General features: G+C 34.9%; 1 protein-coding gene across 1 annotated transcript; it reads right to left on the reverse strand.

Annotated features, from left to right (window-relative positions):
* Positions 1-5780: 5780 nt before the first annotated feature.
* On the reverse strand, positions 5781-9903 carry LOC110633738 (F-box/LRR-repeat protein 3). The gene is made up of 8 exons (XM_021782466.2): positions 8953-9903; positions 8524-8649; positions 7906-8010; positions 7426-7819; positions 7212-7341; positions 6722-7016; positions 6381-6632; positions 5781-6155 (listed from the first exon to the last, which is right to left on the reverse strand). Exons 1-8 carry the CDS (start codon positions 9619-9621, stop codon positions 6102-6104), a joined length of 2025 nt encoding a protein of 674 aa, XP_021638158.2. The 5' UTR covers positions 9622-9903; the 3' UTR covers positions 5781-6101.
* Positions 9904-15460: the final 5557 nt, after the last annotated feature.

Consider the following 15460-nt stretch of genomic DNA (forward strand, 5'->3'; position numbering starts at 1 on the left):
TTGGGGACACAAAGTCTAGTGCCATAATGAAGAACTCCATCATCATTTAACATGAACCCTTGAGCTTGGCCTTGATGAATACTATCTATAATTACACATAGCTGAGAGTCCCTCTTTTGAGCAGCCTTAATTCTATCAATCAAGATAGGCTTAACTCGAAAATGTGCTAAGAATGATCTAGCTATGATTTTAAACTCTACTCCCTGATCTAGCAACCCATGTAATTCACCAATCAGAGGCCTCATCTTGGTAGATATATGGGCTAAACTACCAGAAGACTTCCTGCTTAGAGCATCAGCCACTACATTAACTTTTCCACGATGATACTATATAGTACAGTCATAATCCTTCAGCAATTCTACCCATCTCCTTTGCCTAAGATTAAGATCACGTTGGTCAAATATGTATTTGAGACTTTAGTGGTCAGTGAAGATTTCACAAGTCTCACCATACAGATAGTGCCTCCAGATTTTCAAAGCAAAAATTACTACAGCCATTTCCAAATCATGAGTTGGATAATTCTGCTCGTGTCTTTTCAACTGACGAGAAGCATATGCAATAACCCGTCCATGCTGTATCAAAACACATCCTAAACCAATCCTAGAAGCATCACAATATACTACATAACACCCTGATCCAGATGGAAGGGCTAACACTGGTGCTGTAGTTAAACGAGTCTTAAGCTCCTGAAAACTTTTTTCACACTTAGATACTGTATGGCCTAGGAAGGCCACACTATCTAACCAAAACTCACATTTTGAGACCTTGGCATATAGCTTGTGTTCTCGTAAGGTCTGAAGGATAATTCTCAAATGCTGTTCATGCTCCTCCTTACTTTTTGAGTACACTAGAATGTCATCGATGAACACTATAACAAATTGATCTAAGAAAGGCTTGAAAACTCTGTTCATGAGATCCATAAAAGCGGCCGGAGCATTGGTAAGACCAAAAGACATTACAAGAAATTCATAGTGTCCATACCTAGCCCTAAAGGCTGTCTTGAGTATGTCTTCTTTCTTGACCCTCAATTGATGATACCCAGATCGAAGATCAATCTTGGAAAAATACTTTGCACCTTGAAGTTGGTCAAACAGGTCATCTATGCATGGAAGAGGATACTTATTATGCACAGTTACCTTATTCAATTGCCTATAATCAATGCACATTCTCAAAGACCCATCATTCTTCCGTACAAATAACACAGGAGCACCCCATGGAGAAATACTAGGGCGAATAAACCCCTTATCTAGTAGGTCCTGTAGTTGCTCCTTCAACTCCTTAAGTTCTGCGGGTGCCATACGATAAGGTGGCATAGATATGGGCTCAGTTCTAGGAACTAAGTCTACACCAAACTCTACCTCTCGCTCCGGGGGTAAACCTGATAAATCTTCTGGAAACACATCAGGAAACTCCTTAACCACTGCAACATTCTCCAAACCTGCACCTTCTACCTGAACATCTCTAACATAAGCTAGATACCCTTTAGACCTCTTTCGCAATAATCGTTTAGCACTCACTACGAAGATAAGATTACTAGAGGTTATACTGCGATCTCCCTGAAATTGAAATTCTGCCTCCTCAGGAATTTTAAAGAGTACAACTTTATTATGATAATCCAATGAAACGTGATAAGTGACTAACCAATCCATGCCTAAAATCACATCAAACTCAAACATATCTAAAGAAACAAGATCTACAGCTAATTCCCTATCTCCAATGTGAACTATACATCCCCTATACACCATATCAGTGTCTATTGGATCCCCCATAGGTGTTGATACAGATAAAGGATAATCTAACAAAGTAGGTGGTGTACTAAATCTCATGGAAAAGTATGGAGAAACAAAGGAGTGACTGGAACAGGATCAAACAGTACTCTAGCATCAGATGAGCAAATAGGAAGTGTACCTGTCACTACTGCATTAGATGCCTGAGCATCCTGCTGAGTCAAAGCAAAAACTCTAGCTTGACCTCTACCACCAGAACCTCTACCACCCTGTCTACGACCACCAAAACCCTGACTTCTACCACTATACTGTAAAACTGGTTGAGCCTGAGAGGGAGCAGAATATGTTGCTTGACCAGTACCCTGAGTTGTCTCACTAGTAGGACAGTCCTGTCTACGATGTCCCAGCTGTCCACAACCAAAGCATGCTCCAGTGACCCAATGACAAGAGCCCTTATGTGGCTTACCACAATACGAACAAAGAGTGGTAATAGGCTTAGTGCTAATCTGGTTATACCGAGCATTCCCTGTATGTGTCCTCTGTTCACGTCCCTGACCAACTCCAGATTGATGTGCCCTATTGCCAACTGTAGACTGAGAACCCTGCTTATTATCCTGATAAGAACCCTGATGACTTTGTCCTCTGTTAAATTGATTACCTTGACTATCTTTCTTAAACCGCTTGTGCTGCTCACGAGCCCAACGTTCATCATCATACATCTCCATCTGTCTAGCCCGATCAACCACCTCCTCATATTTAGGTAGTCGTAAAGGAGCTACACAATCAATTAGCCTGTCTCGTAAGCCCCTTTCAAACCTGTGAGCCTTCTTCTCCTCATTTGGAATCAAGTGTTTACCAAAACGGGATAATTTGGTAAACTTCATCTCATACTCTGTAACTGTCATTTTACCTTGCTTCAAGGTTTCAAACTCCAAAGCCTTAGCCTCTTGAACACTAGGAGGGAGAAATTGCTCCAAGAAGAGAGAGTGAAACTCAGGCCAGAGGATAGAACCTTCAGGTCGCCCATTCTTCTTAGAGATATACCACTCACGAGCAACTCCCTTAAGCTGATTTCCTGCCAACATTACCATCCTAGCACTACTGCAACCCATAGTGTCATAACACCTCTCCATGTCATCTAGAAAATCTAAGGGATCAACCAATGCATCCTCTCCAGTGAACTCCTTTGGTTTTAGCTTGAGAAAGTCTGTAGAGTCAAGGAATCGAGCCCTATCCTGAGCTGGTGCTGAATTAGAGCCAACCACTGGTTGCTGTGGTTGAGTTGTAAGGTACTCAACTATAGTATTAACAGCACGATTCACTGCATGCAATCCCGCTGCTAGATCTGCCACAGTAACTTGACCAGCCCTAGGTGTTTGAGTTGCAGTAGCTAATTGGAATGGTTGTGCCCCAGTCTTGCCATAGGCGTCTGTTCAGATGTCTAATTAATAGTTTGAGGTGGTACCTCCCTTGTTGGATCAAGGTTTGCACCATTAAGACCCTTGGCCCTAGTTCTCCTCTTACGTTTAACAAACCCAGGCACCTATTCATTTTAATAAACAAGCATTAAATTTGAAAATGTGAGCCAATTTAAGACAGGTGAGAAGGTACGAAGGACGCAGACACCTAAAGCAATGATAAACTGAAAAGACGTTAAGGATCCTATGCTCCGCAAGTTTACTAGACCTCAACTGAGCTCTGATACGAACTTTGTCACGACTCAAAATTATGAACCGTGACTAGCGCATAATTTAAGTATTCTTAAATCATGCAAGCCTTATCAGAGTATCTTGAATGAATATATTATCACTTACTAATCCCAAAAATAGACAAAATCCAAATAAACAAAATATTGAATAAACATCATAATTATCCCATAAGTAAACTGCGGAGTCTCTACAGATTTTAATAAAAACTTAAACTGTTCAGTAAACTAAACTAATTACTAGCCCGAGAAAATATGAATTCGGGCATACCATGAAAACAAATCAAAGTTGTCCCTCTCCAGAAAATGGACTGAATATTTGGATCAGCTGCAGAATTCTACTGATCCAAACAGATAATGCATGAGAAAACATGGTTTGAGATAGATGCTCAATGAATGATAATTATAGCACACAACGGGATAGGAACAGGCAGACGCTTGATTAATTTCACAATAAATTTTCTATTCAATAAAATTATGCTCATACTGCCAAAATCATTAATAAAATAACTTCATAAAATATATATATAAAAGAAATTCATTCAATAAAAATTTTATGGTACAGTGCACCAGAGTGATGATACCCCACATCACCAAAGGCCAGATGGTGAGCGCGCTACCAGATATTAGATACATTCCTCCTCCTTCACAGATATCAATGCATATGATACTAATGCAATCCATAAATTGCAATGATGCATGACTCGACAATGCAACCTAATACCGTGATAGTCCACACGGCGCGGCCAGATAACAGAAACAAATACTGGGCACAGATACCAATTCAAAATAGAAAATCAATTTATACAAATCAATAAAAAATTTCAGATAGCAAATAATAATAACTGATAGTGCAATTCCAATAGTATATTTCAATAGTTTCAGAGAGTCAATAAAATCAAATTAATCTCAAATCAATTCAGTAACACATCAGTAAATTTTATAGTCAAATATCAATCAATATAAATACATTAAAGGCCTGTTCCCGGAATCCTAATGGGTTTAATGCAGAGATAGTTGACAAAATCAAAATAAAATTCAATAATAAAATAAAACTCTAGAAAATCATAAATAAAATAATTATCAAAATATTGATTTAAAATTTCATTTAATAACAAACTTAATGCTAAGAAATTTTAAAAGGGACTAAAACAGTGCCATGTACTATAATTACCACTCACCTGGAACCTCCAAGACAATAGTTATTTTCAATGGAAGAGAGACAATTTCAACTGACTGATTGAATATTCAAATCTCCTACACACCCAAAATATAAGAAAGAAAAAAAAAGAATTATAAAAATTAAATAATAATAAAATATAATATATATATATATATATATATATATATATATAATAATCAATTATTATTCAATAATAATTATGATCAACCCAATTCATTATCAATTATCAAAAATAAATAAATTTATAGAGTAGTTGTAACAGATCAAGAAAAGAAAATAAAATTAGATTCACCCATTATTGAACAAGGAATGAGAATTTTTACCTTGAAAATATAATCGAATGTGATGAATAGAAAAGAAAAAAATTTAGGGATTTTCTGTGCACATCAGATTATAAATAGTAAATATATATATATATATATATATATATATATATATATATATATATAAAATAATTTAAAAGATAATAAAAACACCTGTTAAGAGTATTTGATAGAAAAAGGAGGTTCAAACAGGTTTTGAGAGCAAAGTTTAGCAGAAGAGATGATTAGGGTATATATATATTTCAAGAGTTCTATTAGGTGTAGAATGGGATAAGAGTTATTATTGAACTGGATTGTTCAGATTGCAGATATATATTTAATTTCAAAAATAATATATATATATATATCTAAAAATAAATAAACAGACCATCCAATAAAATATATATTTTTTATAAATATATTAAATTATTATTAACTAATTAAAATAAAATAATAATAAATAATAAATGTATATGGGTTTTCACAGTCTTTCTGTTCCTTTCATTTCGATCCATTTTTGCATGGTTGAGATCTCTATTTATGGCTTAATTGAGCCATAGAACTCTTTTTCTAATATCTTAGTTTCCACGCCCATTTAGTTCTCAGCTTCACACTTCAAATTGTATCCCGCGTACTGCTGCTACTAGTAGGACCACTACATGGATTGATTTGAATGGATTCACATTAATGGTTTTCTTTCTACACCCCATGATATTTTGTTATTGGTTCGAATAAAAAATAAAGTTAAGTATATTTTAATTATTGAATATGTAATTAACAGAATCAAATTTTAGAGGCTAATTTGTTTCAATATTGAATAAAACGTCATTTTTGGAATTCCTAAAAACTAACATGTAAAACCCTTGGAAAGAATGAAGAACATACATTTTCAAAAGGATAATTTCCAACCCATTTTGGGTTTCATTTTAAACCCTACACAAGACTGGCGTTTGTCTCAAAGCTGTTAATTTCCAATAGCGTAGAAGGGTAACAAGAATACGCTGCACTTCAAAAAGCCTAACATATATATATATATATATATATATATATATATGATCATTACATCAAATCCAAATATTGAACAAGCACATCACATCCTCCTGGAATTTCAACATTCATGGACTTGGCCTTCTTCAGTCCTTGCAGCAGTGATGGCTTCTATTCAATTACAGACGTCAAATTCTTTATGGAATCATATCTTCCAATTGTAGTTTCCAGCACTTGGGATCCAATTCAGCCTGTCAACATCAAAAATGGCATTGCTATTGTTAAACCACCCAAATTACTACTGTAATGCAACTTCTTTTGGTATTTTCATGTACAAAGCTGCACATGTATGCACAAATATACTATAAGAAAGCACAAAAGTGCACAAAGGCTATTAACATCACACCAATGATATTTCTTGGACAACAAAACAAACAGCAAGCCATCATAACATATAAAGGGTTAAACAAACATACCTGGAACTGTTTGTCTCTCCATTCGAATACACAACCACGTGCTTCCAAATGCTCAAATAGTGGGTGGGGAAGCAATGATTTAAAAGCCACATGGAGCTTCACTTTTGTTAGTCCTCCACATGCCAACAAGGCAGCTGCCAATCCGCTTGGAGTCAAGCCCTTCAAATGCAAGACAGTCATGTTTTGCAAGCAGCTGATGCTAGCGAGGGACAAGAGCCCCACATCTGTGACAGAGCTATATGATAAAGTAATCTGCATTGAGAAGAATGAACCATAACTTTAGATATCAGCCCTTGTTCTCACTGTGTTAAGCGGGCAAACAAATGACACAAGTGAATTACCTGTCTGAGGTTTTGCGAAAAGTGAGCAAGTGGAAGCATCCCATTATCATCAATATTGTGGCACTTCTTTATGTCTAACTTAGTAAGTTGCTTACACCCGACAGCAATGGCTGCTATACCCAAAGATGTGATCAGAGGACATCCTCGACTTTCAAAGGTATTTAACCTCGCACATTTTGACAGTGATATCAATGAACTATCAGTAATATCTCTGCAGTAGGACATATTAATCATCTCCAGGTCATGGCAACCAGAAGCAATTGCTAAAATTCCTGCATCTGTTATTTCAGCAGACCTGAACAAACCATCACAATCCATTAGATCATGAATTTCTCATTGTTTCATTTTATCTGTGCACAAAAAAAATGGCACACGAAGAGTTATTCTAGCTATACACAGTTGATATGAACTAACATAATCCCCATAAAGACATAGATCTACTTCCTCTCAGAGAATAAGAATAACCAAATTAAAAATTGCTAATGGATACCTGTATAAGTCAAGCTCAGTGAGTTTTGAGCAGTGCATGCCAATATAAGCAAGTCCCTCATCACTGATGTTTAGGCAAATTCCTAATTTCAAGCTGGAAAGTTTGGAACATCTAGAAATTGACTTCAGACCTGCAAAGAGAGTTGAAATTAGTATGCCAGTTAAGAAAGTAGTAGTCTTTAATGATGCAGCTAACGGTAGAGCAAAGTAAAAACCTTCATCATCTATCTCGTTATCTGTTAAATCAAGCTCCTCAAGAAACTGGCATCGTTGTCCAATAAGTACAAATGCTTCTCTAGAAACCAATGTGCATGATTCCATTCTGAGAGAAGTGAGGTTTCCACATGAACTTGAAATGTGAGCAATAGAAGCATCAGTTATCTTGCGACAACATGTGATGTCTAGCTTCCTCAACTCTCTATGTTTTGTTACAAGAGAGGAGAGACCTTCATCTGTCACCCCTAAACACTTACTTAGGCTCAGCTCCCTTAGTGATATCAAACAATTTCCAAGGGCCTTCAGTCCAGCAGAGGTAACCATGCAACCATCTAGTTTGACAGATTGCAATGCTGAAAGATTTTTCAGACTATTAGCAAGCGCTGGTGTGACCTGAACCATCACGACACTGTAAGTGACGTAATCAAACAAATAAAAACTGCTCAAAATAGATAAAAAGAACAAACTGAAAAACTTACAGGACAGCCATATGCTAAGGTCAGCTGCTCTAAACCTCCAGCACCACTGATCAGGGAAGACAAACCGACATAACTAATGTTCTGACAACTTGACATATCAAGTCTCTGTCAAAAGAGAATCATCAGATAGAAATCTCTGGGACAAATTAAACTTCACTTTAAATCAGTTGAAATAGAATTTATGTAGGACCAATGTTTGGTCCAATGCTTACGTAGAGTTAGTTTTTTGTATGCTAGAATATATTTGAAAAGAAATTGTTAAATATTGCATCATATAAATTATACCACCATATTTGTTAAATCTACATAAATAGCAAATTCATCTCAGTAGTAAGAAACTTTATGATATCACAGGCTATATTAAGTCGCTGAAAGGGGGAAAAAAAGACAAAGAATCATATTATATTAACTTAACTCCAATTTTCAGTCAAAATCAAATTATTAGGGACAATCAGAAAATGAATAACAGGCAGACAAAATCAGTAGCTATTTAGAAGCCAATCTCAGAAATAACATCAGAATCTAACAACTTCATCAGTTCTCATATGAGATATTGAAACAAGAACGAGACAAATAACAAACTATATGTTAAATCCAATTAGTTGCTAATTAATATACCTTCAGTGACTTGCAACCGTGCTTGAGGGCTGTAAGGCTATCATCATCAATACCAAAGCATCCTTCCATAGCCAAATCTTCAAGATATTGGAGTTTCAAAATGGAAGGCAAACACTTATTTGTAATCTGGCAGCAAGGAAAACACTTATGTAAAATTCAATTGGAAATTTTCTGATCAAGAATTTGCAGACACACAATTAGTGCCACGAACACAGAAAGAAACAACCAACAAAAAATATGTCAAAATTAAGAGATGCAGCAATAAATTTTTACCTGGTCGTAAATTATGATTAGCAAAAAGCAAATTGATTGACCAAAACCATCTAATTAACTCATGTTTGATTGAAAATTAAACAAATGTATAAACCAAATTCACAGAAATGAGGACTCATAAGTGAAGGTAAATGCTAAGAATAGAGTAATTCTTACAGGCAAATAAGAGAGATCCAAACTGCGAATCTCCTTACACTTGACAGCAATCAAGTCAACTCCCAAATCAGTAACACCTAAACACCATTTCAAGCTAATTAATCTTAGCTTCTTGCACCCAACCGCAATACATCCAATACCCATATCCGTAATCAACTTGCACCTCCCCAACCAAAGCCTCTCCAGATTCTTGGCCTCCGCCACCGCCGCAGCCGCCGCATCTCTCAGCTCAGTCGCGTTCGACAAGTCGACATCGACCAAATTCTTACAATTCAAAGCCAAACTCATCAACCCATTATAGGAAAAGAACCTGGAGCGCGACAGATCAATAGACCTTAGCGAATCCTTGCAGGCATTGGAGATGACCGTCAGAGAGTTATCGTTAATTCGAGGACAGAGGGAGAGATCAAGGTGGGAGATATGTGGGTATCTGTTGAGAATTCTTGGGAGGTGTTCTTGGCGGAGAGGCTTGAGAGTTTTGCGGTGCTTGGATTCTAGATTGTAAACAGACTTGCAAACTAAACTAAATGACTTTCTGTCAAGTGGGTTGGTGTTAAGCAAGTCCAGGATAGCGAAAACAATCTCTTCAGAGAGGAGATCAAATAGGTTGTTGTTGCTCTTGTTGCTGTTGTTGTCATCGAATTCAATGGTCATCTTCTGCCTTTTCATGGCGAAAGATTAGAAACAAGTACAACAAGTGATTTGATTTGGAGGAGTTGGGTTCAATGAGTTTAGGAGGAGAAGAAGTAGGCTATATAAGGAAGGTTAAAGGGTGGGTTCTGGTACGAGTTTTTTGAGGCTTAGAAGTAACCGTTAACGAAAAAATAAATATGGTCTGTCTGGTAATGGGCTTGGTTAGTTGAGGAGGGAATGAAGAAGAAGAAGTCCAAATTACGGTAATAGCCTCCTGCTGCTTTCAAAAGTTGGGAATTCAATTCATTTCATTTCTATTTCATGGACGATATTACCCTTCTAAGTTCACTGCAACTAGATAATAATAGTAAAGAAAAGAGAGGGAAGAAGGGCGTAAATGTCAATTGGTGAAGAAAAGAAAATCCGTACGTAGAAGGACGCAAAGGACCAGAAGTAAAAGGGCAGAAAAGAAGGGTAGAAAAGTAAATTGGAACTGGTTGTCTTATCAAAACGGCCATCTCATTCGGTGGAGGAGTATGTGAGGAAGGACAGATTCAAGTGCAGACGGTACTTAAAAATAATTTCCACGTATTTAAAAATTTAAATAAATAATTCTGTCGGGGCACAAAACAAATGGAAAAGTAGCTGTCCCTTTAGAAAATCACAAAATAAAATAATAATAATAATATTATTATTATTATTATTATTATATTTTAAAAAAAATTTGAATAAATGAAAATTGCCGTACTTATTGGTGGTCATTGCATAGTACCAACCTTTCTCAGATAAGAACGGCATTACAGAGAGAGTGGAAGGGTCAACAAAGGCCTCCAGAGAGGGAGGTTGGGACTGATACAGGGCTTTACAGGCTCTAACTTGCCCTTTCCCTTCCTGCCCATTCTCACTCTAAATGAGTAACAGATTTAACTTAATATATTCTATTATATTTTTTTATAATTAAATTTTGTAAAAAAAAACTTTGCTACAAATTCCACCAGTCAAACTCTAATTGAATTTTAATTTTGTGGTAGTTGTTGATGGTTGATAATTAATCATTTAGAAATAAATTATTAATAACTCATAATCTGTTTTTTTTTTTATGAGATTCTTATTGGAATTTGTGTGAAATTCTCGAGCACAGGGAGTTTAAATAAGCGTGCGCATTATTATTTGTTTGTAAGAGCTTAAGTGAATTAATAAAATTTAATTATTTTAATAAAAATAAATTTAATTTGATTTAATTTTAATTAATAATTTTAAAAAATTTTAATTATTAAATTTTAATATGATAATTGGATTAATTGAAATAATTAAATTTATATTAATTAATATATTAATGATATTTCTATTAGTAATGTATCATTTATAATTTTATTAATAATATATTTATAATTAGTTTTTTATAAATAAAAAATTATTAAAATGAATTTTTATTAATATTTTATTAACTAATAATATATATTATATTCTTCTAATTAATTCAATTATAATGGATAACAGAACAATTTTTTTTGGTTTCTATTAACTTTGATTTTCTTTTAATTTTAGTTTAGTTAATATAATTACAATCAATTAAAATTTCAGTTAGCACAAAAATTAGATTCGGTTAACTGAATACTCACCTCCAAGTTTAAAAGAATGTTATTTGAATGTGATTTATAGCTAATAAACATCTAAATAGCTGAATTAATCTATTAGGTATACTAATCAAAATTGTAATTAATAATTAAGAGACATCCAAATAACTGAATTAATTTGTTTGATAAATCTATCAAAATTATAATTAATAATCTATAGATATTTAAATAATTATTGCATCTTGTATTAGATGATAGTCTATTTGAGTATATTTTTTTATTTAGATTATGTTATCTTTTAAAAATTTATTAGTTAGAATTCTTCTCTTTTTTTAGGAAAAATAAAAAATAAAAATTTCATTAAATAGAGACAGAATATAAATTTAAAGTATAAAATTTCATACTACTACAATTATACATAAGAAAATTTAAGATAAACCACTTATATGAATATCACTAGGAGTGTGCAAACGGTCGGTTCGATTTTTAACCGAACCGAACCAATAAAATTAAAAATCAAAAATTAAACATTTTAAAAATCGAACCAAACTGATTAATAAGAGAAAATCGAACAGAACCAAACCAAAAAATATCGGTTCAGTTTTAAAGCGATCAACCCGAAATTTATAAATTGAGCATTTGATTTTCAACTGGGTTCGGTTCGATTTTAAACCGATCAAACCTAAATCTTAGGGTTCGGTTCAGTTTTCTTTGATTTCCTTGACACACACACACACACACACACACACACACACACACATATATATATATATTAATAATTTCGGTTTGGTTCAATTTTTTTTATTTTTTTTATGAAAATAACCGAACCGAACCTATTAATCGAAATTATCAAAAATTATAAACCGAACCGAACCGATTGATTTTAAAACCGAACTGATTGAATCAAATTGACTCGGTTCGGTTTGATTTTTTGGTTTAAACCGAAAATTGCTCTCCCCTAAATATCATAACAATTATCATGATTTAAATAATCTGATTGTGTTGAGAGAGCATTTGATTTAGTCATTCGACGAAAAGCTCGCTTCACTCAATGGTAATTAAACACTGTGCCACGTTCCAACCTATAAGCCAGACCGGGCCAGCCTAAAGCCCCCAAGGGCAGTAGTAAACTTAACTATTCCTTAACCCAATCCTAAGGCTCATATTGAGCCCAATTTCAAGAAATCAATAGAACAGAGTTCGCCCATAACATGGACCATCCAGCGGGGAGTTTTTAACTCACCGACTTGTAAGCACAATATATATAATAATTTGGGGAGCTCAGCTTACCCTCCACATACTCATAACAATATTAATTCAAATAGGAGCTCAGCTCCCTCATTCAACCCAATGATCATCCATGCATACTCATATATCATGCTTACAATTCCAGTTAATGCATACATAACAGATCTAAATGAATACATCACTAATAATAATAATACATGCGGAGTTCTAGAACAAAATACAATTAAATGCCGATAGTTAACCTGTGAAGAAGAGAGCAGGTTAAACTCAATAAAGGACTTCCTGTATCCTAAAAAAATAGGTGAACAGGAGTGAGAGTTTGACTCAGAGAGTAAAATATCGATTTTAGTACAATTTCTATAGCTATTTAAAACTAATGCATCCTAAAGAGTGGAATGCAATACTATCATAGTTTTTATATAAATAACATCATAAACAACAAAAAGGTAATTTAGAGTACTCACACACCCATCTAATATTCAAACAGTACATATATGAGACCTGATCCTCTATATAGCTCTCTTAATCCAACTTCTGCCAGCGAGTATATTTCAAGCCGGACTTTCTCTTAATAGACCAAATGCGAGGGCCAGCGAGATCATCTCGAGTCGTACCTACCCCGACTTATCCATAAAAGGATTGGATCTCAGCGAGTCAAGCTTCAACAGCGTCTACTTGTCTTGTCCATATCCAAATTATCATAAAACAACATCCATAACATTTCATCAAATAAAGATGCAATATAAAACGTGCCTAGTATTTAACTACATAAATATATATTTATAAGTGATGCATGAGCATGCCTGAACATATAATAATATTGAAATTATAATTAAAATCAATATTTTACTCACAGTTGTAAATCGAGGTCACTGTGGCGGCTGAGGAGAGGAGAAAGGTTGTCCCGACTCACCTGACAATTACATTATAATTATTTAATATAATTGACTCAATACAAGCTTAAAAAGAATCAAAGACACCCTAAGTTATGTCGAAAATCTGGCAGAGTTCCTCCTATACCTAATATCTACCCAACCTTCAAAAGGGCTCAAAAATACACTTCTATATCTACAAAGTCACACAACCATATCTCAATCACATCACATGGTCCTTCCCGGGGTCATCCAAATAGTTAATAACCATAATTTTGAAAAATTATAATTTAATCCCTACAATAAACCCTTTTTGCAAAAACTACCCAAATGAGCTTTAAAAATCCTAAAATTTTGCCCTACAGTCCTTAGCAATATTACTAAGCTAATACAAAAAGAATTATAATTTTCTAACTACCCACAAATATTTTATGAATTTTTAATCTAAACCCAAAACTAATAATTAAGAAAATTTAGAGTTCGGGCTTACCTTTTCCAATTTTGATATTGAAAACGTATCAGGGACGTCTGAAAACAGTGGAGTAGCCTATAATCTTGACCCGATTTTGAAATAGCTTCGGCCGCCTGTTTGTTCGGCCCAAAAATGCAAACCCAATTGATAGTCAAATTTTCGCGAATCAAATGTACCTACGTGAAGCCCATAACACTGGTGTTAGTACATAATTTTTACAGAATTTATTAAGCTCATTTAATGCCAAAAAAAATACCTCGAAATTTCATAAGATCCACCGAAAAACAGTGTTGAAAAATTTTGAAATGGGTATTGCAGCAAAGCTCTCGTCGAGGGGAGCACTCCGATACTCTCAGATTTTTGGTGGGGTTTATGGTTTGTGAGAAATTTAGCCCAAAAGTCAAAATGGACTAAAACTTTTTGGGCAAAAATTAGACAAACCGTTCAATAGATTTGGGTGTTCGTGGTGTCTATGGAAAACTCTTGAGATGTAGATGGGTTTTGGGACAAGACCCAATCTAATCGGTAGTCAAATTGACCAGATTTTGGCCGGGAAAATGAGAAGTCACGCGATGCATTGAAGGAGCTTCGCGCGCGCTTTTTCTGGCGACTAGAGTGACGTCCAGCGGTGGGAGAGGTCTCTAGAGGTGAGCCGGTGAGCTGGGGAGGGAGGGTGGCAGCTAGCCAGTGAGGGGAGGAGGGAGGAGAGAGAAAAGCAAGGGGAAGGGGAGGGTGTTGGGCGGGATCCAGGAGGGGAGGAAAAAGGAGAGGGCCAGTCCAATTTTACTGGTTCAACCAGGGCCAGTCCGATTCGAAGTACCCAAAATTGAATTTTTACTCTGTCTTGAGACTAAAAACGAGACTCAACAATTTTAAAAAAAATTTCAGAAAACTCAAAAAAATTTATAGAGTCGAAATATATTTTTAATTTTGCCACGTGATTTTTAAATTAATTTGTAAAAATTAACAAAGTTTATTAATTTTGAAAAATCAAACCCGATTTCTAAAATTCAAAAAATTTTAAAAATTTTTCCAATATTTTAATAAAATAAAATATTAATATTTATCCATAAAATAAGTAAATTTAAAAATTAGGGGTGTTACATTCTTCTCTCCTTACAGAATATTAATCTTCGAATTTTACATAAGGCAGAAAAAAAGAACAAAATTACACATTGAACAAATAAAGGTATTTGCCATGCATGTCCCGCTCTGATTCCCAGGTGTATTATTCTACTGATTGACTCATCCACAAAACCTTAATCATAGGGATCTGTTTTGACCTTAGCCATCTCACCTGGTAGTCTACTATTGCTACTAGTTGTTCCTCATAGGTCAAGTCCTTACTTAACTCTATGGTATCTGGTTGCAATACATGAGAAGGATCAGGGATGTATTTTCTGAGCATGGAAATGTGAAACACTGGGTGAACATGGGAGAGACTGGGTGGTAGCTACAACCGGTAGGCAACTGCTCCGACTCTATTAGTAACCTCAAAAGGTCTAATATATCGAGGTGCCAACTTACCTTTCTTTCCAAATCTCATAACTCCCTTCATCAGAGAGACCTTCAAGAATACGTAATTGCTTACTGCAAACTCTACATCCCTTCGTCTGGGATCTGTATAACTCTTCTACCTACTGAAAGCTATTTTCAATCGTTCCCTGATTAAAGGAACTATCTCAGAAGTGTATTGTACTAGGTCT

The sequence above is a fragment of the Hevea brasiliensis genome, chromosome 3 (assembly GCF_030052815.1).
Source record: "Hevea brasiliensis isolate MT/VB/25A 57/8 chromosome 3, ASM3005281v1, whole genome shotgun sequence".
NCBI lineage: Eukaryota > Viridiplantae > Streptophyta > Magnoliopsida > Malpighiales > Euphorbiaceae > Hevea > Hevea brasiliensis.

What these genes read in the sequence shown, in the direction of transcription:
- LOC110633738 (XM_021782466.2), bottom strand. Translation starts at nt 9,621, where the DNA reads ATGAAAAGGCAGAAGATGACCATTGAATTCGATGACAACAACAGCAAC. An exon ending in CCTTAGCATATGGCTGTCCT is followed by an intron (nt 7,820 to 7,905) that starts GTAAGTTTTTCA and finishes GTGATGGTTCAG; the next exon opens with GTCACACCAGCGCTTGCTAA. An exon ending in GGAGAGACAAACAGTTCCAG is followed by an intron (nt 6,156 to 6,380) that starts GTATGTTTGTTT and finishes TGATGTTGACAG; the next exon opens with GCTGAATTGGATCCCAAGTG.